Genomic DNA, 23,359 nt, shown 5'->3' with positions numbered 1-23,359 from the left:
CTATGATTATGGGAATTAATACTATAGTACATTTTAAAATTGCAATTCCTGTTGCTTTCTCACAGAGGATTCAAGTTACTCTGCACATTGTGCTGTGCGCTTTACTCAAGTGCAATATTAACATCAGTTAACTACATACAATATCCTCAATCTTCCTCATCTATTATGCATCAAGGTTTGGTTTGGATTCAATCTTGCTATTGATAGAAGGTTTTTCTTGTTTTCCAGCAAAAGAAATCTGTTCTCTTGTGTTAACATGAGAAGCAAAAGAAAATCTGGTACAGAAAGAGTAAATTATATCCCCATTCTGTGTTTTATTGTTTAGGATCAGCCCAGATAACAGGTTTTTGGCAGTGGGTTCACAAGAACATACTGTAGATTTTTATGATCTCACTCAAGGTACAACCCTAAACCGAATAGGCTACTGCAAAGACATTGCAAGTTTTGTCATACAGATGGATTTTTCTGCAGACAGCAGGTACATTCAGGTATGTCTCTGCTGGACCCGTGTTTATTTGTATTTATTGTGACTTACCTGTTATCAGACATAATAACAAGATGGAGGTAAGAAAGGGTGAAGGAGGCTTTCCAAACTTGTCCTGACCTTCAAGGTGCCCCTAAATCTTCTGAGGTAGGCCAGATAACTCAGATTGTCTTTAGGATCTTCCCAGAGCTCTACTTAACATCCTTCCTTTCTTTCTAAATACTTGGGTCTTCCTCCTGGGTTCTGCATCTCTGACTGTAACAACATTGCTCAGTTCCCTTACAGGATTATTAGCGTGCTAAAGGCAAAACATTCTCCTGTTTCAAGGGAATGGGTACAACACTGAGAAAGAAACTGTGGATTATAACAATATAGAAACAGTTGTCTTTCTCCCTTTCCCTGGGATGGGATGCATACGATAGCTGAATGAATATGTGAGGTTTCCTTTTGAAATTTTTGTGATTTAGTAAAATTGGGTTGAGATAAACCAGAGAGTATATCACAAAAAGGAAATCTCTCAGCTATGCAGTATGCATATGAACACCTCATTCAATTATCATCCTGTAACATTGTTATGACTTCATATTGCATAAAATGAATTCTAGCTAATTAGGAAAAAAAGAGAAATGTTATCCTAGGTGGTTATTTCCTGACAAAACCTGTTGAGACTATTACTGCTGGAAATCTTATAAATAAAGAAAATGTCATATTTATAGCAAAGTTACTAACTTTTTCCTTTCCTATTTTCAGGTATCAACGGGTGCCTATAAGCGTCAAGTTCACGAGGTACCACTAGGAAAGCAAATAACAGATCCTGCATTAATAGAAAAGATCACATGGGCCACATGGACGAGGTAAAAAACAAAAGAACAAAGTTCTGCCTGATCGGGGATAGGTGTAATACAGAAGTAAGATCAGATCATACGATCAGATTGTGTAAACCAAATGCTTGAACTCTCCCCAGGGTTTGGCAAACCTGTGAGAGAAAGCATACACACTCCCCTTTCCTAAAACTCTATCTTACGCACTTAGTTTTTTACACACATTTGTAGCTGGTTGGTGTCTCTAGTAATTATTACTGTAGTAATACCAAGGGCTGTCACGCATCCGTGGTGGCTTGTTGCCGTTCATCCCAGGCTTCCCAACGGTGAGGTACATGGCTCTGTACCACTTAAAGCTTCACTTTGATTGGCATGCTGGCATAAGCACTACCTTATCCCACATCAGGAAACACAGGCAGCATAGGAGGCACTGAAACATGAGCTGATTGTATTAAGGAAGGAGTTCTGGGTATCATTAAAATATATTTACTGACATGGATTTAGATAGGACCCTCCCAACATAATTACAAAACTACAGCTGTGTTCTGTGTGCTGTAGAAAGTGGAACCAGCCAAAAGCAGATCTGACCATAACAAGTGGGTGATAATACAGGCAGGTTTTCAGGAGAAGGTAAGTGAGAATCCTCCTACTCTTACTGCTCTGCTATCAAGCAATCAAGCATAAAAATCTGCCCCAGATTACTCATTTCTGACTCTTGACAGATTGTGGGAGTGGGGCAGACGCATCTGACAGTTAATATGTGGGTAAATAGGAATGATTATAAAGGAACTTAAACTAAGGGAAGAACAGCTGTTTGCAAACAAGCATGCCCTCATTCAAGAACTTATGGCTAAGAGAAGAGAATGCTGCTGTCAAAAATCACCGTGGGAGGGTACATATATGTCCATAAGGAAAGGAGGAGGCCATAGCTGTACAAGCTGCTTGTATAAAATGATGTGAGTGGTTTCACAGGACATAAACCTCAGGACTTATAGATAGTTTAAGAGTTGCACAGAAAAAGGTATGTTCCTGTGATGCTCTCTGAGATTGCATTCAGTGCAATGTCTTATGATCTAATGCTATTTTTTTAACTTGGTTTTGGAACAGCATTCTTGGAGATGAAGTCATTGGAATTTGGCCACGAAATGCAGATAAAGCAGATGTCAATTGTGCATGTGTGACCCATGCTGGGCTAAATATAGTCACAGGAGATGACTTTGGTCTGGTGAAACTGTTTGATTTCCCATGCACAGAAAAATTTGTAAGTGGATATTTTATTTTAATCTAAACAGCTTGTGTTTCCCCACGTTCAAACTCCTTAGCATACGATTGATTTTAAGGCGTCCAAACTGCATGGTCCAACAGGTCATCTCCAGGCAGCTCCCAGCCAGTGCTGGCTGCAGGAGCGTGAGAGTTAGCTGTGCAGCAGAATGGCTGTCCCCAGGCGAGCAGCTCACAGGTGACAGGGTGGCTGCTGACCAGCAACCAGGGAAGATGTAACACACAGGATCAGGTGCTGAGCTGGGATTACTGTGGGCTGGAAGATGCCAGTACTGCTGGGGGTGTGATTTTGTCTACACTCACAAGGCAACTTTGCCACTCTCTAATGCTCCTGTACCAATTCCTGAGCTTCTGTTCTTTTTCCAATAGGCCAAACACAAGCGGTATTTTGGGCACTCTGCGCACGTCACCAACATACGCTTTTCTCATGATGACAAGTACGTTATAAGTACAGGAGGAGATGACTGCAGGTAACTGCTTACTTATTTTTAAGATGATCAAAAATTTTGTGTGTACCCTTCTATGCCAAACCCACAGCAATGCATTTAACACCTTTCTCAGACCACTCTGCATTCATTGAAGCCTGCTGATGTGTGAGCACTTTAGCTTGGTTTTCTTACTCTGGAATTGCTGTTATTTTATGGTCACTTGCACCACATTCGCTCCTGCCACCTTGGTGCCATTCACAAGGTCATCTCTGCTGGGTAAAGCATCTTGCATTTGGGTTTCCGTGTTTACCATGCATCTGCTTGTGGCTCCTTGGCTTGCCTCCCTCCCTGTGAGAGGGCAGACGAGGCAGACCATACCTGTGGCTGCGTGGGTCAGCACCGACCTGCGAGACTTTGGGCACCAAGAAGTAGCTGAAGGAGCCCTGGCTGCTGGCACAGGAACCACTTGGTGTGTCTGAAGAACATTTAGATCAGACAAAGACAGCTGGTGGGGGTGTCAGTCACACAAAAATAACTGAATAGCTCCTGCCCAGCAAAGTCTACAACAGGAATTCCAGCTGTGTAGAAGGATAGACAGATTTAGAAAGACATTTCAAATTAACAGGAGGCTTCTCAAAAGGTGCCTTAAGTTTGTGTTGGGGTGTTTTGGGTTTTTTTCCCCATTAAAAAAAAAAAAGATAGCCAGGGTGTGTGTGTGCGCACACACATGTGATTCCTGCCGGATCCCCCTCCTCCCCAAGGCTATTTGAGCTGCCAGTACTGCTCAGAGAGGACGCTACTAACAAGCAAAACAGGGAGCAGAAAAGTGAGGAATAAAAACTAAGCATGGTTAAACACAAACTGTAAGGGACTTTTTAAACAGCAAAACACAGAACTAGAAAAACTGAAAAGCAACAAGGTAGGAAATGAAAGGGCACAAATTCTCACAGGAGCAAGTATCAGGAAGCTGCATTCAAGAACCAAGTATTTCTAACTGCTTACTCAGCAGGAAAAATACAAGCCAGAGACTGCAGGATTGAGTCATTTTTGCCAGTGAATGAGACTGCACGTCTTTTCCAGCAGCAGCAAACTAAATACTGATATATGTTTCATGACACTAGGCTCCCCTCAGTAAGCCTGCAGCATAGATACTGGCGTTACGTTCAGTTTGTTCAACACCCTGCAGTCAGCTTAACTCTCCTCTCACTGCAGATTAATAAATTCTTCAAATTTAGCATTCACAGCCCTTTGTGCAATCATGCTGGAAATAAAGGACCACCCCCATCCACGCCCCCAGTAGATCTTTTCATTTTCTACTTTGGGGCAAAAAAGAAAAAGAAGGGGGCCGGGGGTGGGGAGGGAAGAAGAGTTTTTCTTTGAAAAGGGGGTTGCACAGTGGGAGAGCAGGAAGCTCTGTCAGATCAAAAAGCGGCTGCATAGGAACAAAGGCTGCATTTACCTCAATTCTCACCCTGCAGCCTGGAAGTTACATAAACTCAGAAAAGCCTATCAGCTGCCTTAATTCTGACAGTATAGTTATGACAAGGATTTCTTGATTCAAAGTGTAACTATACAAAGTAAAAATAACAGCCTCCAGGCCTTCACTAACAAACACACACGCACAAGTTAGTTACAATGCTTTAACTCTCTTCTGAGAAAGGGAAGTGCATTCAAGTGCCAGTATTTGTCAAGTAACTCCAGAGCTTAATGTTGCTTTACCTGGTGTCTTGCTGGCAATCTACATTTATAGACATGTATGTATTTAACACAGCCTGTCCCTCTTGGTATGATATGCTGGAGGCTGTCATGAAGTTACTCAGAAAATTAACTTACGCTCTCCATTAATTTCTTTGCAGTGTATTTGTGTGGCGATGTCTTTGAAAGGAGACTCTCTTGCTGCTGCTACTGCCACCAACAAGTGACTGCTCTGGACTGGACAGCCATGAATGCCTCTACCCCTTCGGCTGCTGTAATTTCCATACAATGCTGCATGGATTACACATTTTCAGATTTCTCATACAAATTTACCGAATGTGAATGTGATCTTGCATTTGAAAGACCAATAGCCTTGAGAAGGAAGCTGAAGTTTGAAAGGGAATCCTTTTGTAACCCGGGTAGGCCAAAGTGATGAACAGTTCACTCACGGAGCTGCTTTTGCCTAATAGTGTGTTATTCAAACCATGTCTGAAAAGGGAGCACACTGAGAAAACGCTGGGCCCTTTAATTTGCGCAATTTCAAAATGTATGGCTTGAACATTTGTTCAAGGAAGTTGGTGTTTTTACAACACCTGCTTAAAACTCAAATTTGGTGCAGAGTAAAACTGCAAGCTTTTAATGAGCATGCTGGGGTTCACACTTCAGCTTTCAGTAATCCAAGGAGCAAAGTATCATTTTTTAAGTCCATTTTATTTTATATATATATATATTTGGCAAAATTTTCTATCCATGAAGTGCCTTTGAATAATTTTCTAGTAGTATGGGCTACAGTCTTGCCTCCCACCAATTGCTTTCAACATACGGTGCTATAACTTTCATAGAGGAGGGCTAACCATTAACACCTTTTCCAGCTGTGTACTTACTTACATTATCCCTGTTTTCTGCTTTGGTTTTTAATACCTTCACAAGTGAATTCCAAAATGTTTCCAACAGCAAGAAGCTATGTGCTGTTCTAAGGACAAATTCCTGATGGCATTACACCTCTTGATAAGCTCTTCACAACTGGTTTGTGATGGTAGCTTGACTGCAGCCAGCATTTGAAGCTTAACAACTCAAACGGTGAGTAGAGGGGGAGAGACTTGGTTAAAGAAATTTTAACATGGTAATTGAGGAAGTTGTTTCCCAAGTGTTCCTGCACTCTCCCTGCTTATGGGAACATGTGCTTTATAGTTAACTACTTGCAGTGGCCATCTAGTGTATTTAAGAAGCAGTTTGAAGGCCTCCAAGAATTGCTATTTCCAATTCCTCCCATTCTGGAGGGGCTCCCTGAAGACAGCCAAAGGAACACCTGGTACAGCAGTAGCAGGGACTGCATCTACCCTGCAGCAGCCAGCTAGTCTCACACTGCTTACAAGTAGACATAAATCACTCACTCTGGTACCAGAAAAAATTTACCTATCCTCAAGGAAAGCATAATCCTTGATAAATTTGGACTCCTCTCCCCATCATCGCTTCTCCTGCACCCCATGCAGCCCCCTCATCTGTGATTGGGCTGTGGGATTGTGGGGCAGGAGGGGCAGCAGGCAGCCAAGATTAAAGGAGGGAGACTTGCCTCCACGTGGAAGTGGAGACCATGAGCAGATGTCTACAGCAGGCCAGTAAAGCCCTTCAACGTTTGTTAATGAACATTTTGTCAAAACAAAAAACTAGAGACAGGGACAGTGGAATCTGAGAAACAAAAGTTCAGCTTTTTCCAATGAAACTGTTTGTTTAGAAAGGAACACAAACTGTGGGCAATGTCAAAACAAAAGATTTTTGAGACTTCTGGCATAGATCAACATCCATATTTTGAAATTACCTTTCTTCTTTTAAAAAGACTGTTTGTTAATTAAAAGAAATAAAGGCCAACATAAAACATTTAGACTTACATTTAGTCTTTGAAAAGAAATGTTAAATAGTGCTTTAGTCCCAGTTCAGGAAATTACAATTCTGACCTGTGGAAGCTTCCTGCCAATCCACTTCTGATGCCCACTGCATAAAAAGGGAGCTGTTGTTGGATGCAACAACTATCCAATTAAAGGAGTGGATCAACGTACATTTAACACACAAAAGTGCTTCAGCAACCTCAAAGAATCACCTTTTTTTAAAACTGAATTTATTAATGCCTTATATTACTATACAGAAGATCAGTTTGTCAGATACACAATAAGAGTCCCTATGCAGTCTTTTTTTTTTTTTAAAGAAACCTTCTTGATCAAATAATGTAATCATGTTAGGTGGTGACATCAGTGAGTACCTTCTTTGCTGATGTTGTAATGTTTGCCTTCCTTTCACATTGATTGTATCCCAAATAAAACCAGTTGTGTGGCAGAATGAATTAATCAATAGTGTTGTGAAAAATATCTTAAAGCAATAGTGTCTGTCAGAAGAACACTTACAAGTTGTATGTTTATATGGTTTGGCTTTATGTATAAAATGTTCAGAAGTAATGCTGTATTATACTGTAAACTAAAATATTAGTGCATGAATTTATTTTTCAATGGTCAAGATGCCATTAATTTAAAATTTGTGTCTCAAATAAATTTGGGTACAAGTTTTCAATGTCCAGCTCTTAAATCAGATTCAACAAGTTAATCTGAAAAGACTATGGGGACTTGCTTTACAATTTCCTTCCAACTAGAACATGGCATCATACATATAAAAGAAACGAAGAATCTTCACTTCATTTAACAGAATCTAAAATTTCACCTTTCACAATTTTTGATAACCAACTCACAGCACTTAAGTGGCACCTGACACCATCACCCCCCCACCACCAAGCTGTCAGCACAGCTGGCAGTGGTAACAGCAGGGGCCTTCAGCACGGAGACCTCCTCACTGCAGGCAACAGTCTGCACTACAAGAACTATGCGCTGAACTGAGCATCACCAGCCGACACAGCTACGTGGGACATCAAATCTGTAACTGGAACTGAACAAACTGCTTCACACTGCACATACGGAAAGAAAAGGTATTGTGAAAAATCCATCTACTCACATCGCTATGTCTGACAAACTATTTCCACCACCATGTACAATGGATATTTAATCACGATGAACTTAAACAAAATAAACACAAATATATTAAACTTGCCTCAAGAAAGCAACATACCGATATTATTTTATGTCTATAAGCTTTATTGATACTTGGGGTTTTTGTTTGGGTTTTCTTTTTTTTTTGCTTTTTTGTTGGTTTTCTTTTTTTACATTTCACAATGCATTCCACAGACTTAGTTCAATACAGCTTAAACTGCAAGTGTATAAATTTTCATTTATCATTTCTTGCATAACAAGGTTTTAAGTTTCCAAATGACATTTGCAGCATTAGATATTCGGTCCACAGATTATCAGAGTTTGAGAGACTGTAGAATTATTTGCTCAAAATCAACTACTGTACGTTTGTGCAACAAAGTGTATGCTGTAATTTTCTTTTAATAGATGTAGAGGTTCCTTTGTTCATTTCTCTTTTGTTTTTTTTAAACAGATGCTAGTGTTTACAGAGACATTTTAGTTTTTCAAGCTTGTGTGCTATGGAGCTAGTCCAGAAATCAGTCAATTCTCTGAAGTATGAAGCACTGTGGAGCAGCTGAAAGATCTAAGCTTTGTGAAACACATATATATATATATATATTGGCAATTGATAAAACAATAAAATCACAATACAGCTATACTCATACCAAAAAGGCAAGATTTTTCAAAACTTGCTAAAATGGTATATTCTTCTAAAACATCTCATTTTAGAAAATCTGCATCAATCTACACAGACCATACACAGTGCACAAACTGGGAAGTGTTATCCTCCGCTCCACCTGCACTACCTCTTCTGGAACGCAGCAGGGACTACCTCTGATGAAGCAAAATGTACAGCTTTCTCAAATCTTTTGTATTAGCCAGTGCTGCACACAGGATAAAGAAAGATGATTAGTTTTAGATCCATACATAGCAGCGTACAATACTTAAGATGATGAAACACATGGCAGTCAAAACAGTTATTTTTTCCTCAAACACTGCGTTGCTAAAAAATAAAGATCTGTGAAATTGCACTGCAATGTCAAGGGTTTTGCTATTCCCTGACCCTCCCCATGTAAATCCAAATGAGTATTTTTTCCCCCTTAAAAGATGAACTTCCTATCAATAAGTTGCTTCAGGCTTTTTATTCAGTTTTGCGCTTCAAGCCAGGGATCTTTGCTTGGATCCTGCAAGAGAACAGGAGAGGAAAAAGAACAGCATTTGAGTAATGAACAACAAAAAAGTAGGTGTAAACATAGTCTTAAAAACAGCAATGTGTGAAAATTATCACAGCAGCACAGAATTATTACACTCAGAAACCAATGGAACCACTAAATTCTTCATCCACCCCTCAGTTGCAACTGCTGAGTGGCTCAGGTTTCACTAATGGTTTCAAATACACAGAGTTCTATTAGAAATAATACAGGATCAACTTAACAACAGCATCAGCAAGAAAGGAGCTGATTTCACAACCATTCCAAACTCAAAGGACTTCTTTCTCCTCCCAGGACTAGTGCATGTAATGCATTTGGTATGTACAGGAGTACCACAGATACCAAGAACCATAAGTATTCTTTATGAAGTGAAATTAAAAAACAAACAAACAAACAACTCACTTAGCCATCGCATCTTTGACATTCTTGTTCACAAGTCCCAAATAGTGGTCAATTTGGGCCTGAAATGGAAGATGACAGATGTTACAGACCAGCTCTTACAAACAAACAGTTGTACCAAGACAGCCGTACACGAATGACCCCTGACAGAAGATTTACATCCCAGTTTGATGCCAGAGCTCCCGCAACTTCAGCCACAGCACATGCTGGTGTTTGCCTCCGGGAACGCACACAAGAGCAGGGAATAGTGGGTCAGTACCCAAATAAATTGACCCCTGGCTTCTGCATGTTCCATCAAACTGGTCACTACTTGCCTTTCCCCCTGCCTTGTCTCACAGCTGCACAACCCAGGCCCTCAGTGAGGGGCAGCCGGCTCCTCTAGGCACCGTGGAGAAAGAAAGCTGCTTAGGTGGGCTGGGCCTGTTAAACAGCTTACGCCTTCAGAGAGCAGCCTTCAGCTCCTCAAGAGGATTGAGGAGCCCGGGTTAAGCCACACAAATTGTCCCTCGTCTTTCCTCAGACCTACAGGATTTCCTTTCACTGCAGAGTACTTTGTTCTTTCCTAGGAGCTCAGAGAGGAGCCCAAGAGGCTCCGCCATCTGCTCCATGCCTTTCTTCCTCCCTTCCTAAGTCCCAGGCTGGCCTCCATGAGCAGCGTTGTTTTCGAAAGGGGAGAAGGAACTGCTAAGCCAGAGCTGGCTTCCCCCCTCCTGTGCTATGACCTGCCGAAGACAGTCCCTGCTCAAGCTCGGCTACAGTTTAATCATATGCTTTTTAGTTTGGCTCCTTCTTGCCTCTTTCCTTTACATCAGTCTCTCCACAGGAGAAGCATCAGACTGTCTGTGCCAAGCATCTCCCACCTCCTTTTTTTGCCAGGGCTTCAGGACATGAATCCTGAATATCAGCTTCAAAGAGATTTCTTCAGAAATTGTTTTAAAAAGTACTTACATCAGGATTAACGTACCGTGCCTACTGCTGCTTTAGTCCTGACCAAATCTGGATCAGAGGAGAAAGGCCTCCAGGTTAATCAGGCCCTCTTCGTAACTTTGCTGGGGAAGCCTTCTTAGACTTCCACCAGAGAGGAGGAAGGGAAAGCACACACAGTCTGGACTCCAAAGCGAACTTGATTCTCTTGGCCCTAGCACTGACTCCTAGTTAAAGGCCTATCTTTTAAAGGCTTTCAAGATTTTTAGAAGATTGAAATGAATTTTAGTTTTATTCACTTGTGTTTTTACTTCAACAGAGCTAATTTTATGCAGCATTTAATGAATCGTATTAAATGCTCACCTGATGTCTCTCATAAATAACAGGAACACTGAAGAGCGAAATCAAAGCTGGAAAAGAGCACATCAAAGGCATAAATACTGGCAAAAGGGATGGTGTTCAGGTAAAACAAAGACTAGTTTCCAAGCCTTGACATCTCTTTCAAAAAGGTACCAGAAAAAGAAATAACTAAGCCACACACAAAAATTGTTGGCCCACAGTTTAAATAATCCCTATTAAGGAGAAGTTGTGCTGTTCTCCAGGTCTCATTAACAGTACAGTAAGTCTGGTCACAAATCACTTTTTCACTGTGGGTTATGCCAATTCTTCAAAAAGGACACTTAGGCTTCTGCCAGCGTCAGTTGGTTTCTGACACCTGAAGGCAGCCTGCTCTGGGATACAAGAAATAAAACTATCTGCAGTGGGACATGCCCAGAGCCAATTTTGTACCTCCTCCAAAGTCAGCAATTCAAGAAGGCTAACCCTGACAGGGACAAGTACAACAGAACATGCTTTTAAATGACACAGTGTCTGGAAAATCAGCAACTTCAAGGAATTCAACAATGCAATTCAAAATGATCTGTTCTGCAGTGTTATCAACATCCTAGAAAAAGGACACAAAACAGTAGCATCTTGCTACACTCTCAAGAACACAGGAATAGCCTCACAGTATTGAGCAGACTTCAGTGCTTTTCCAGGGTTATTTTGTATGCCAGACATTTAACACGATTTAGAACACTTACCCAGAATCAGTAATGTCAGACCATTAAACAAGGCACCAACATAAGTGAATACCCACATCAACACTGCAAACTAAAAAGGAAAAAAAACAGCATGTCAGCCCACAGTCTGTCTTACCAGAACATACTAGTTAGAGCAGTGAGAGAACTTTTCTAAACACACATATGAAACTAAAACGCCCCAAACTCCACTTCACCCCGTAAGTCTCATGTAATTATAGATGAGTGACAAGATGGCTGAAGGGTTCAGTAATAGGATACGTGGCCTCTTGTGTCTAGGTCATCGGGCTGAATTCAGCCCAAGTCAGCAGTGACCAAAAGCTGTTAGTACTCGGTGGCTGCTCAATGCCCTCTGCAGCATTGGATTTCGTAATGATGGGCAAACACAGTTCCTACCTCCCACCCTTTCAAAGAGATGGAACAAGGCAGGCAAGTGAGAGGTTAAAGGGCTGGTGCAGGACACAGCACTCGGTGACAGAGCCAGAAAGAAAGCAGGTCATTTGTTTGTGTGGTAGCCCGGCAGCCAACATACGAGCACATCCACCGCGGGGCTGCAGCGCAAATGGCAGCACCAAACTATCACAATCACGCTTCGGCTCAGCAAAGGTCTCTATGAACCGCTGGCTAGACTAGGCAGAGGGTTCTGTCACATCGGGGGAAAAACCTGTCTGGAAGGTAACATGGCAAGGTTGGCTTAATTGACTTTATTTCCTTAAAAAAACAAAAAAACCAAACCATAGGAGCTTTAGATACTAAAAGGTTCAGGAAAGCGAGAAGTTAACAGTGCCATAAAATGGAAGCTGGCTCTCAGTCAGAGACAAATTCAGAAGCAAAGACGTCCCTTCTGTTAACAGACACCTAAACCCTCACACTGGCATTATTTCTGGCTTTGTACCCCAGCCCCTAACTAACTCGTACCCAGACGCCGCTCCTCCACCACCGCCACCTTGCTGCCTGCACTCACACAGCTCCCCTGTCCTGCAGAGGCTCCGCTCCGCTTCACCCGCTCTACACAAAGATCTGCAGAAGTTCAAGCCCCTCAGCTTTCGGCCAGGTGGAGAGTGTCCCAAGCACACCTCTGACCTATACCAGGGTGGGAGGGGGCTGAAGGCTGCCAGCTCTATTTCTGTGTAGGATTCCTCCCCAAGGAAAATCAGCCAGTTTCTTCTAGTGTTGCACAGCCCATAAGGATCTGAGCAGAAGCCAGGATCTGGATGTCAGACATAGTGGATTTACCAGTACTTATTTCTTGCTAAGCGCTGAATTATGCTTTGCATTGTGCAGAGCATACAGATGAGCCCCCCAGCCCATTAATCAACTAAGCACATCTGGTTATTTTCTGTGCAAGACGCTGAAAAACACCAAACAGCCAGACAGATGTGGTGAGGAGGCTGCTGCTGGCATCAGGGAGAGAAGATCCGGGCACAGTTAACAACCGAAGATGAAGCTCTCTGACAAGCAGGAGGTACATGCAAGGAAAAGATGGGTACAAAGCACTGGAAAGAAAAAAAGTGCATGCCAAAAGACTGTGGGTGTGGGCAAGGATCTAGCCTGCAGCCAAGTTACTCAGAAGTTACGTATCCAAACACCCATTTTTAGCTTATCATAAGACGCAAAATATCCAAACCAAACAAAATCAACAGCCAACAATAAGATAAGGGCATAACAATCGATACAAGTTCAATTGCATGACCCCCGTAATGAAATGAAGTTTACTTCAAGAGCTTCATTCAAAGCTGATCCCATTCAAAATTTAGTAGGATTAATTGCAAATGATTCAGTTCTTTATCTGTCAGTTCTTTCTAGATGTGACACTAAAGGCACAAAGTTAGCCCTCAGACAAGGCTGCAATGTTACCATCAACTGCATTCCCAGTGAAGGATTCTGGCACGTTTATTAAGAGAAATAAAGCAGATTTCTCTAAACTCCCTCATGATTTGTTCAAACCTTGGCCCAGTTCTGGTCTCTGCAATACCAGGGTGAGAGCTGACTGCCAGCCTCTTTGCACAAGACATTTTAACAGAACAAATACTTTCCCTTCAGAGCAAGTCTGTACATGCAGTACATCCCCCTCCCCAGCAAAGGGACGGAAGTCAACAACTTCTACTACAGCAAAAAGCCTCCAAGTTTGTGAACATGCAGAATGATTCTCTTACAGGCCGTGCAGTCAACGAACTAAATATGCCGGCTTCAAGCACACACCGCAAAGCATCCCGACAGCTATCCAAGATCTCCTCTGCACAAGCACAATTACTGAAGCTAAGCACCAGCCCTAGTCAGGGGAACATTTAGTAATATTGCTGAAGACTATGACCAAGTCAGAAAATCTGAGTTTGTATATGCAGAGGGGTAACAGATATGAATCAATCCCAAAGTCCAACAATTATCAGAACTATCCAATCCTATTTAGTGAGCATTGATTTTATGGCCCAAGAAAGATCAAAATGCAGGAGTTAACATTTGACTCAGGCTTTGCTTCTCCAAAAGTCTGTCCAGGAAAGCGTCGGGGTCTAACGATGCACTGTGTTGTGTGTGCAATTTTTAATCTGCTTCCCTTATTCATACTGGGCAGGAGAGGGAACCACTGAGCCCAGTGAGACCACACCACTCTCTCTACCACATCAGTAAGGGACAGCTATTTTGAAGGCTGGGGCTACCAAAACAAATGAAGTTTAGCAAAAAAACTCAGAAACATCTTCCCCCCTCCCCCCAACTCCTCCTTCTCTTCACACACTTCTGACAGTTAAAACAACACTCCTGGATTAACTGGAGTTGATCTCAATCCCACATCTACCTATTGGTCTCTACTTTGTATTGGTCTCTTTTTTTTTTTTCCTTAGAAATGAGACAAACTCAGAGAACCTTACAAATACAAAAAGGATTACCTGAAACACATCTAAACACTTAAAGCTCTAAGACATTTTTAAAAAAAAAAAAAAAAAAGGCAGAAGGCAACCCAGGATTGACCTACAAAGATAATATTGCTCTTCCCACACACTCAGGACAGAAGGAAAGCACAGGTCCGAAGCTCAGCCTGAACGTTATGATGATATCTAAACCAGTAAAAAATACAGTATATCTGATGGACTGAATTGAGTTTTTGCCTACCTCGTTCCAATGATTAATGACTACCCAGTACCCAAAGCATACTGCAATTTAATGGCAAATCCAGAAATGTCCCATGTATCAGTTTCTTTACTATAAAATAGTTCAAAGACAGCAAAGAGCTCTGTTTCTCAAAACATCAGTTGAGCAATGACAAACCAAAAGCAACTGTGCCCCAGTGTCAGAACGGCTACCATTGCACAGCTGGGGGTGAAGCACCAGATCGCTGTTCATCAGGACAAAGTGCAGTTTCTCCTGGGACTCTCTGGCAAGGGCTCCTCTGGAATTGCTCCTCAAGAGCTGTGAGGAACTTCTCATGCTGCATAAATATTCAGAGTCCATTTTAAGACTTCTGTGAGTGAAGCATTGTTTAATAAAAAAGAAAAAAATCCTAACAAGACAGATTTTACAGCCAGAACTATTACACACAATAAACTGACCTGCAGACACTTTCTACATTAAAGCTCTGTAACTTTAATTATACACAAACATGCTGTTTCCTATACTGAAGATGTTTAAACTACAGGAGCCAAGATATTTTTATTTTTTTTAAACTGGGGCCATTACATTACATAAGGCCCCAGCATCTTAACGTTCTCCTCAAGCACAAACTCTTCAAAATCAGTAACTTGTGCTTATGAACTGTCCTGACATTCACTGGTTTCATATAAGGGTTGCTCCCAACTCCTGTAAATTAGACTAATTAACCTACATAAAATGTTTTAAGTGTCAGAAGGAGAGAGGGGAAATGAATTAGTTCAGCTGAATAAACATGTCTTTCCTATATACCACAGTATTTTAAAAATTATTAGAGTGCCTTGAAGACACTCTGACTGGAATTAATTCTACTTCTAACATAATTCCTCTGAAAGGCCTACTTTTTAAAATGGTGTTAACTGAAAGAGCAGTTGGCTGTTTACTGCTTCCTCTTCCTTTACTGCAAGGGATTATGATCTCTAAACAAATGGTGTGGAAATTCTTATAACTCAGATTAATAATTAAGCCCTTTGTGATATGTTCCTTCAAGAACTACAAGTGACCTTGTGACTACAAGTTTTCCTGTGATGATGTTTAATCAGATCTAAACACGACTTAAGCAAAATAACTTTTCTTTGAACATTGAAACTCAATGTCCTTAAAAAACACAATAAACAAAGAATATGTTCCTTTCCTCCCTCACGCCCCAAGTTTAAGGTATCAAAATGCAACTGTAGCCGTGTAACAGTAACTCTTTTGGTCAAGGCTGTGGCCTTGACATGCTGCAGAGATGAATCCTAAGTACTCAGTCACTTAAGCATGAAGGCGAGACACAGCTTCTTACAGACCAAACCGATGGGCAGCGGTGAGGGGATTTAGCCATCAAAATTCAGACCCTGTGTGGAAACACCAGCAAGGCACAGACAATAAGGGGCCTTATTTAAGCCATTTTGCCATAAAATGATTGCATTTTACTGCACAACCCTTTAGGAGTATAAAGATTATTACACAAAACCCCAGGCTAATATTCCATCTCGTCTTTCCTTTCTGAGAACATGAATCCTGACCAGGAGCAGCAGACTCCAGATAACCACCCGACAGCCTTATAATCTTTCCTGTCTCCAGAGGGAAAGGCCTCTTAGTGCAGGAGACTTGCACAGCATCAGGTGCAACTATTCCGGCACAAACTCTGTATTTAAGTTGGAGCATAATGAGAAACTGGATCTAGAAACTCTGGGTAAGATCCTGAGATCTGCCTCCAATTTCCATTCCACAAATATAACAAAGACTTTTACAGCCTTCCTATTTTTCTCCAAGTTTCACTAGAAACCCCTTCCCCCAACCCCACAACAACTCAAGGGACTTGACAAAGCACTAAGTAAGGGATTTACTGGAGGATAAATACACCTTTATTTCAAGAAGATTAAGCAAACTGAAAAAGAAATGGACAACACATACTCAGTAAAGGAAATAACTTTGAAAAACAAAGGCAGTTAGCTTGAAAGGAGAGAATATAATTCTCACGGAACAAAACTGAAGGGTTTTCAGCCAATTCTTTTTTTTATTATTATTATTATTATTAATCACTGTCAGTTTTGCTCTGCCACCTTCAATAAATGCCATTAAATACTACTTGGACATATTCAAGATATCTGTTAGGTAGTACTGCATGCTTTAGAGTAGAGTAACTTGCAAAACCCATTTCAGTAATTCGCATCACTAAATGAAGCAGCTATTCATACCCAAATCCAGGGACTGAAACAAGCATCCACCTTCCTAGTAAAACAAGGGCATCACTCAGTCCCCACTCTGCCAGCAAAAAAGTGGACACAAGAACTCATCCTGTTTAAGGCAAGCAACTGTGTACTAACCACTTGCTCGTGTCTGGACAGAAACAAATTGAAAACCAGAACAAAACCAGACTGTGGCAGTCTAGCCCAAACCACAGATTTTCAAGAGGGACAGATGCATGTTAGTGACACATTCTGAATGCCCATATTGGAGCAGTGTCTTGTTTTCTTAAAAGATTTCTGCTGTTAAGCACCAGCAAGGACGTGTAGCTGAACTGCATGGAGCCAGAGCTTATTTCAGTTTTCCATTTGTTTTTATTATACTGTCAAAATAACATGCACATAAATTTATCCACTGTATTACCGCACATAGCACTTTATATTCAACTCAGTGTGGCTAACAGAAAGCTATACTTCTTGAAGAACAAAAAGGCTTATTACTTCCAACAACCACACTAAAACTCATTATTTACTTGTACAGAGCCAAAGATGCTATTGTTCATTCATGTTTCTAAGGCCCAGTGGGCTTTGCTAACCTAGGTCAGCAAGGAATCTATTTACACAAGGCTGCTGCTCCTACAGCTGAATTGAACTTACCTTCAGAGAATCAACTAAGTCATCAACTAAGAAGAGACGTCTCAGCTCTTTGACTGTGCCATTAATGTGACCAAGCACAACATTACTGTATTTCTGAATAAGCTCTTCAGACACAGCTACATCAGACTCCAAGTAAGCCCTGCAAGAAAGAAGAGCTTATGAAACTTTACTGTAAGTGTGCTGCCAAATAGTATCAACATGTTATGTGTTATATATACAATATAAACATACGTTCTTTTTATGCTATAAAGAGAAAAACCTCACTGTGTGAGGAATGCTAAAAGGATAGAACAGAACTAACCTGAAGTTATTCTTAGAAGGTAAAAGTGAACCTTAAAAAAAAATCCCACAATCTCTTCGAAGAAAAGAAAAAATTGTTTCTTTCTTACTGCTGTGTTGTGCTGGTGCATCTACTAAGTCGCAGTCTCACCTGGCCTAGGTAAAAAAGCTGTGCTGGCTAACATAGATGTGTGAACAGACAAGGCCTACTGAGTGGCCAAAACGGCGCCCAGCACCACTGACCCATACGCTGCTTGGTCTATGAAGTCTCTTCCTACTCCTCAGTGTATGCTGTCATCTAGTACACTAAGGCCAACATGTATTCAAAAAAAATGAGAGGCTGGAGGGGGCGTGGGGTACATGCCATTCTCAGTTTTTGCTATTGTATTAGGCAGCCTAATATTCTACCAGACTTGAGATTCCTTCATTTCTCAAACAGAAGAAATCCTACAAATGCAACATATCCATTCATGCATCTGGAAGGCACTTCTGAAGTTACCATTAAGCTGTAACACACACACACTAAGGCATGGTAAAATCAGCAAGTCTTTCATCATTTGCTAAAAAAATTTCTTGCAGTTAGCGACAGCAGTTCTTTCAACAGGAAGATACAAGCTCCTATGTGATTAAGTGTTTTTTCTACTACACTGAGACTTTTATTTGTAGTTGCAGTGGCTATGGCAATTTAGACCCTTTAAATAGAGAATAATTTCTCTAATTTGCATGTTGGAGGAAGGAGCAGCAACACAGCACATCTGTAACAGGGCACTCATTTTACAATTACTACAGCTGTTAAACTTTTACTTTCATTTAGAGGGGGATTCTGCTTCCAGGTAGTTTTGTTTGATTTTTTTAAAAAATAAACACAGAGTGGAGGCTCCTATGTATGTCATTTAAAGCAAAGCTAAACATGGCCTTGTGGCAAGTCCAAAACAAATAAAAATACTTTAAAGGGTAACTACAGAGGGCAGCCATTTCAAGGCTACCTTCTGCTATCCACACTTGGCTTGAATCTGCACACCCTTCTCAACTCATCAGCAAGACACTTAGTACCTGAATCAAAAATCAAATTCATCTCACGGATGTGCTCTTCACTGCCAAACTAAATACAAGGAAAAATATCCTTCTTGTAGTTGAAGCTATACAGATAAAAAGTTGAGCAACCAGGTAAGTTGGACAAGAATGTCTGGAAGCTTCTTAGGAATAACTGCAGAAAGAGCACAGGTAGAACAAGCTTGGCTTGTTCTTGCTAAGAAAACTTAACTGGTAAACTTGGAAATGCTGTCTGGATACTGAACAGCACTACTCGGTAGAAAGAGCAAACAGGATCTCAGCCGGGAATTACTCACCCTAATAAGGGTGAATAAGGAGCACCATAAAAGGCGTCGGTGGTTAAAAAAAAAAAACAAACGAAAAATCCACAAACAAAAAACTAAGTTTACAAAACATTATATTTCATATATATTTCAGCTATACTGAACGTTGTTGCCAATTGTTCAGATGCATTTTTTTATAGCAGATCTAAGCTTGAAAGCAAATACTCCTTTTTCTCCAGAGTTTGGTCCCACTGCTGTTTTAGGCACAGACTGGCTTCCACTGGGTAAATGAGCCACTACACATAGCCAGGGAGGAATGGAGGTAAACCCAAGAAAACATTTTACTTTGCCTTACTGAAGATGAGAGGAAGAGAACAAAAATAATTGGAAACACCACAAAATTAGTAAGAGAGCTGTAAATAGGAGGGCAAGCAGGAGTTTCTGAAAGGTGCAAAGGAAGCTGAGATTGAAACACTTCATCGATTAATAAAAGGAGAGAAGCAAGCCTGAGCAGTGTGGGACAGGGCTGGTATGGAAATAGGAAACACGCACTCTTAGTAAATACCCTAACACGTGAGTAAGTTTGTATTTCTCTTAAGATGCAGCTTTGCAGTAATGGGCACCACTGTATTCCACACAGGAAAGGATGCATACCATGAATACCATATTCCTGCACCACAGGGAAGTAAGTGCATGTATGGTATGCCCTAAGGACTTAGCTCATCACTTAAAGCAAAGAGTTTAGAGGTCCTCTTTAAGGACCTAAATTAATCCTATGATTCAACTCCTCAAGCCTTAGAATCGAGAGTCCAAGTTGCTGGACTTCTGACCTGGGCAGGCTGCAATGAGAACCTGGGTTCTGCTGATGACAAGGCAGCTTTGCACATGGAGAACACAGCTATGCTGCTCCATACTAGAACACAATTTAAGAGTATTCTTAAATAAAAAGTTCCAAAAAAAGAGAAGTCTCCCCTGCTACATTTATTCTGATTTTTGCTAGATATATTGCATTGAAAGTGCTGCATCTCCTGAGTATTGTTTAAATTTTGTCCATCATCTGCCACTGGTTCACATTCTGAAGACTATACCACTCTAAAATGCACATATTAGTCCACTGGATTTAATTAATTGATTTATTTTTATTTTAATGTAACTTAAGATACTCTAGCATTCCCAGGGAAATCCCCTGTACCAAGTATTCAGTTCCATTTTCTTTACCACTGTGTATATCCACTGAGAAAAACTGAGAGAAGAGTAGTCATAGGCTGGGGTTTCAGTACAGACTACTTACATTATTATGCAACATATTACAGCGTATGTCATCTACTGACTCTAAGAGCACCAGTACTGCTGCTCCCCAAGACAACACACTTTTTCTTAATTAAAAGAAAAATCTCACCTAAACGGGTGGCCTTCATCGGACTTTTGGATTGCCTGGATAACTCCCTTGTATATCCTAAAGCTGATCGTCACAGAAAGCAGGGCCAAGGCAATGTAAGCTGTCACGCTCACGATGCTGAACACTGTTAATGAAAGCAGCAGGAACAAGCTGGCACCAAACACCACTCCTGTCTTCTTAATGTCTCGCCAGTAAAGGAGGTCAACAACTAAAATTTAAAAAAGGTAAGAAATTAGAACAAGATACCTTTTGCAGCCATATGAAAACAGTAAACATGATTCACTTGACTGCTCAGAGTCATCAGGAATGGAACTTGCAATCTCACTGTCAAACCAGAGCTGAAATGACAACTAGAAATAGGTTATTTTAGCACTGATTCTGCATCGGACTTCAGATTATTGGGATTATTGTTATTAGGATCAGCTCAAATGTAATTGCTAAAATTTGAGAAGAATTCTGCCCTTAAGCAATGTCAGAATTTATCTCTTCAACTACTCTGCTATGTTCTGCACCAGAACCACAGCAGTTTGTGCTTCATTTCATTTTATTTTTGCGCATTTTGTGGATATCAGTCACTGAAGAGATCGATTCCGACTCCCTGTTAGGACAAATGACAAGACACCAACAGATCTCTAAACCATTATATCTTTGCAAGTCTGGTAGAGGCAAAGGCACTACTCAAGACTCATTAACAGTTCATCTTGTTTCCTTTTCACTGAAGACATTCCCAGGGGAGTTTATAATGTTGATTATGGGTGACAGACTGAGCCATCAAGAGGGAATAATCTCACTAAAATTCCAATCCAGGCTAAATCTGCTGTGTTCCAATGCAAAATACTTCATTTGTAAACCAAGTTCATTTTTAACTTAAGCAACCCACATGAGAGAACACAATATTATGCCATTTTTAGCATCACTGTTTAAAGTACACCTTTGCACAAGTCATAGGTAACGGCTTAATACATCCATTGCAGATTTTTTTGTTTTGAGGTGCAGTTGCATCCAGTTGATTACCTTACTGAATTCATAAAATCTGGCAAACATCATTCTCCATTGCTGACTACAGAACTGGGCAGGGGCATCTAGTCTAGTTTTATACCGCACAGTGAGACACACAGTAAAACTCTCTTCATGATTTCTACTTCTACAGCTGATTAGATTTTCACAAGAACAAACTCCTCTTCTGCATCAAAACTGCTTGTTAATAGCAATAACATATTAGATACAGAACTCAAGATAAATTACAGAAAAATTATTAGTATTACACTGCAAGTTTAGTAATCCTATCTCATCCTGAACATCACCAAAGTTAATTGTAAAATAGCATATCACAATTCAGAACAGATTCTTACTTTCAATGACTGTTAAAGAAAATTAAAAAATAAAATTTGACTATTATTTCTTACAGGATGAAAACGTAGTAATGCACCAACATTAAATACTTAGTAACCTCTGTAGGGCAAAGTCTGCATAATCCCTTTGTAGGTACAACATGAAAATGCCACTGGGGCTATGGTGCAATTTCACAGTGTTTCAGAAGCTGAAGTCCCTTCCTGATTATTTCCGTAGGGAAACCATACCGAGCAGCAGGCGCTGGAAAGATGAGAACCCTGGTCAGAAACTTAAAGCCACCATTTTCAAAATGCAAAATATTTTATCCAAATATTTAATTCACATTTCAGTAGAAATTTCCTGAAGTTCTGCAGACAGAACCAGGTTGCAGTTGCATGAACATCTTAAATTTATCACAAACCAAAACTGTTGTGGAAAAAAAACAGCCTCACCCCTTCACCACCACTCAATTCCACTCCTTTCCTCTGCATGGCCACACACAGGACCAGCCTGGTTTTCTGCACGCCACTGACAACTACTGCACCAAAAAAAAAAAACAACCAAACAACTAAGCAGCCAGCCAGATCAGATTCTGGTTGTGGTTCACCATGTGACTCCACAGACATATGGGGCGAGAGATAGAGCAGCCAACTGTCTCAGAACAGCACCAATCTAAAGTCCTTGACAAATTGCAGCCCAACCTATCCATACACCCTGTTGACCTGTTATTCCGCTGGGTCTCTTCATGTTACAAAGCTGCACTTCTATTTTCCCTGTTGAACAAATGAAGCTCTAAGCAAGACAACTTTTCTTTAATATTTGTAAAAATCAAATAAACAAACAAAAAAATCAAGTAATCATAGGTTTCCTTTTGTATGGGCTATAATCCCTAAATTTAACAACGTTTTCTTTGGTCTCTTTGGCTTTGCTTCTAATTACAAAAGTGTCTATTAGTGTCTCTGCACACCTTATGCTAAGCAAGTTTAGCATGCAAAAGGAGTTTACAAATGAATTGTGAGCTTGACCTAAAGATTGTTGTAAACTGTAAACCTAAATTGAGCTGCAAGTATCCATAACACCTGGGTGAGATTTTCAAAACCAGTATTGCCAAAAAAAGTTGGTGGATATTGTGCTCCTAAATCATGCAAGAGATCTTTGAAAAAAACTCCTTTCTTTCTATTTGCTTCAAATACTGAAACTATTTTTAAATGCTGCAATTTGAGCATCCATACATTCAAATTTGGGTGCTGCTCCCATATCACATGTCACACTAAGTATGAGCCCTACTCCTCTTCGTTTGCAGATAGCATTAGTTCTGTAAATGAGATACTCCCTCCTCTGTAACACAGTTTTAAAGCGTCTCCACTGGTAGTGGATTCTTACTGCTTCACAGGAAATCACTTACTGCAAGCAGTAACACATTATAGCTGAACCCAGTTACAAGGAATGTAAAGACAGCAATTCATCTGTATGACAATTTCCAAAATACGAGAAACAAAGGTAAATTGCTGGAATTAAAGCATACCACAAATGCCAAACAGCGTCTAGCGACCCATCTTCAAGTCTTTCGTTCTCAGTAACTGGTAAGAAACATCCCCAAGCTAGGACCTCCCAGACCAGAGTGAAGCTGCACACGCAGCTTTTTTCCTCAGTCTGTCTCCCTCCCCTCCACTTGGAGAACTACCAAATCAGCCTCAGCTTAATGACATACGTATCTGGTTTCATTGTAAA

General features: G+C 40.7%; 2 protein-coding genes across 5 annotated transcripts in view; one reads left to right on the top strand and one right to left on the bottom strand.

The window, feature by feature from the left end:
• Positions 1-4,895, top strand: part of EML6 (echinoderm microtubule associated protein like 6) — a 125,470-nt gene extending 120,575 nt beyond the window's left edge. For both annotated transcript variants that reach the window (XM_010574871.1, XM_010574872.1), the window contains 5 exons: positions 326-488; positions 1,235-1,338; positions 2,413-2,566; positions 2,956-3,056; positions 4,871-4,895. In XM_010574871.1, coding sequence (XP_010573173.1) covers positions 326-488; positions 1,235-1,338; positions 2,413-2,566; positions 2,956-3,056; positions 4,871-4,895 — 547 coding nt within the window. The remainder of the gene's footprint in view (positions 1-325; positions 489-1,234; positions 1,339-2,412; positions 2,567-2,955; positions 3,057-4,870) is intronic.
• Positions 4,896-7,832: 2,937 nt separating this feature from the next.
• Positions 7,833-23,359, bottom strand: part of RTN4 (reticulon 4) — a 29,843-nt gene continuing 14,316 nt past the window's right edge. For all 3 annotated transcript variants that reach the window (XM_010574868.1, XM_010574869.1, XM_010574870.1), the window contains 6 exons: positions 20,297-20,504; positions 17,303-17,441; positions 11,337-11,406; positions 10,618-10,664; positions 9,334-9,392; positions 7,833-8,904 (listed from right to left, as the gene is read on the bottom strand). In XM_010574868.1, the coding sequence (XP_010573170.1) occupies positions 8,862-8,904; positions 9,334-9,392; positions 10,618-10,664; positions 11,337-11,406; positions 17,303-17,441; positions 20,297-20,504 (566 nt within the window). In that variant the 3' untranslated portion in view covers positions 7,833-8,861. The remainder of the gene's footprint in view (positions 8,905-9,333; positions 9,393-10,617; positions 10,665-11,336; positions 11,407-17,302; positions 17,442-20,296; positions 20,505-23,359) is intronic.

Source organism: Haliaeetus leucocephalus, unplaced genomic scaffold (assembly GCF_000737465.1).
Source record: "Haliaeetus leucocephalus isolate CR32 unplaced genomic scaffold, Haliaeetus_leucocephalus-4.0 Scaffold450, whole genome shotgun sequence".
Taxonomy (NCBI): domain Eukaryota; kingdom Metazoa; phylum Chordata; class Aves; order Accipitriformes; family Accipitridae; genus Haliaeetus; species Haliaeetus leucocephalus.
This window is presented reverse-complemented; position numbering and strand designations above follow the sequence as displayed.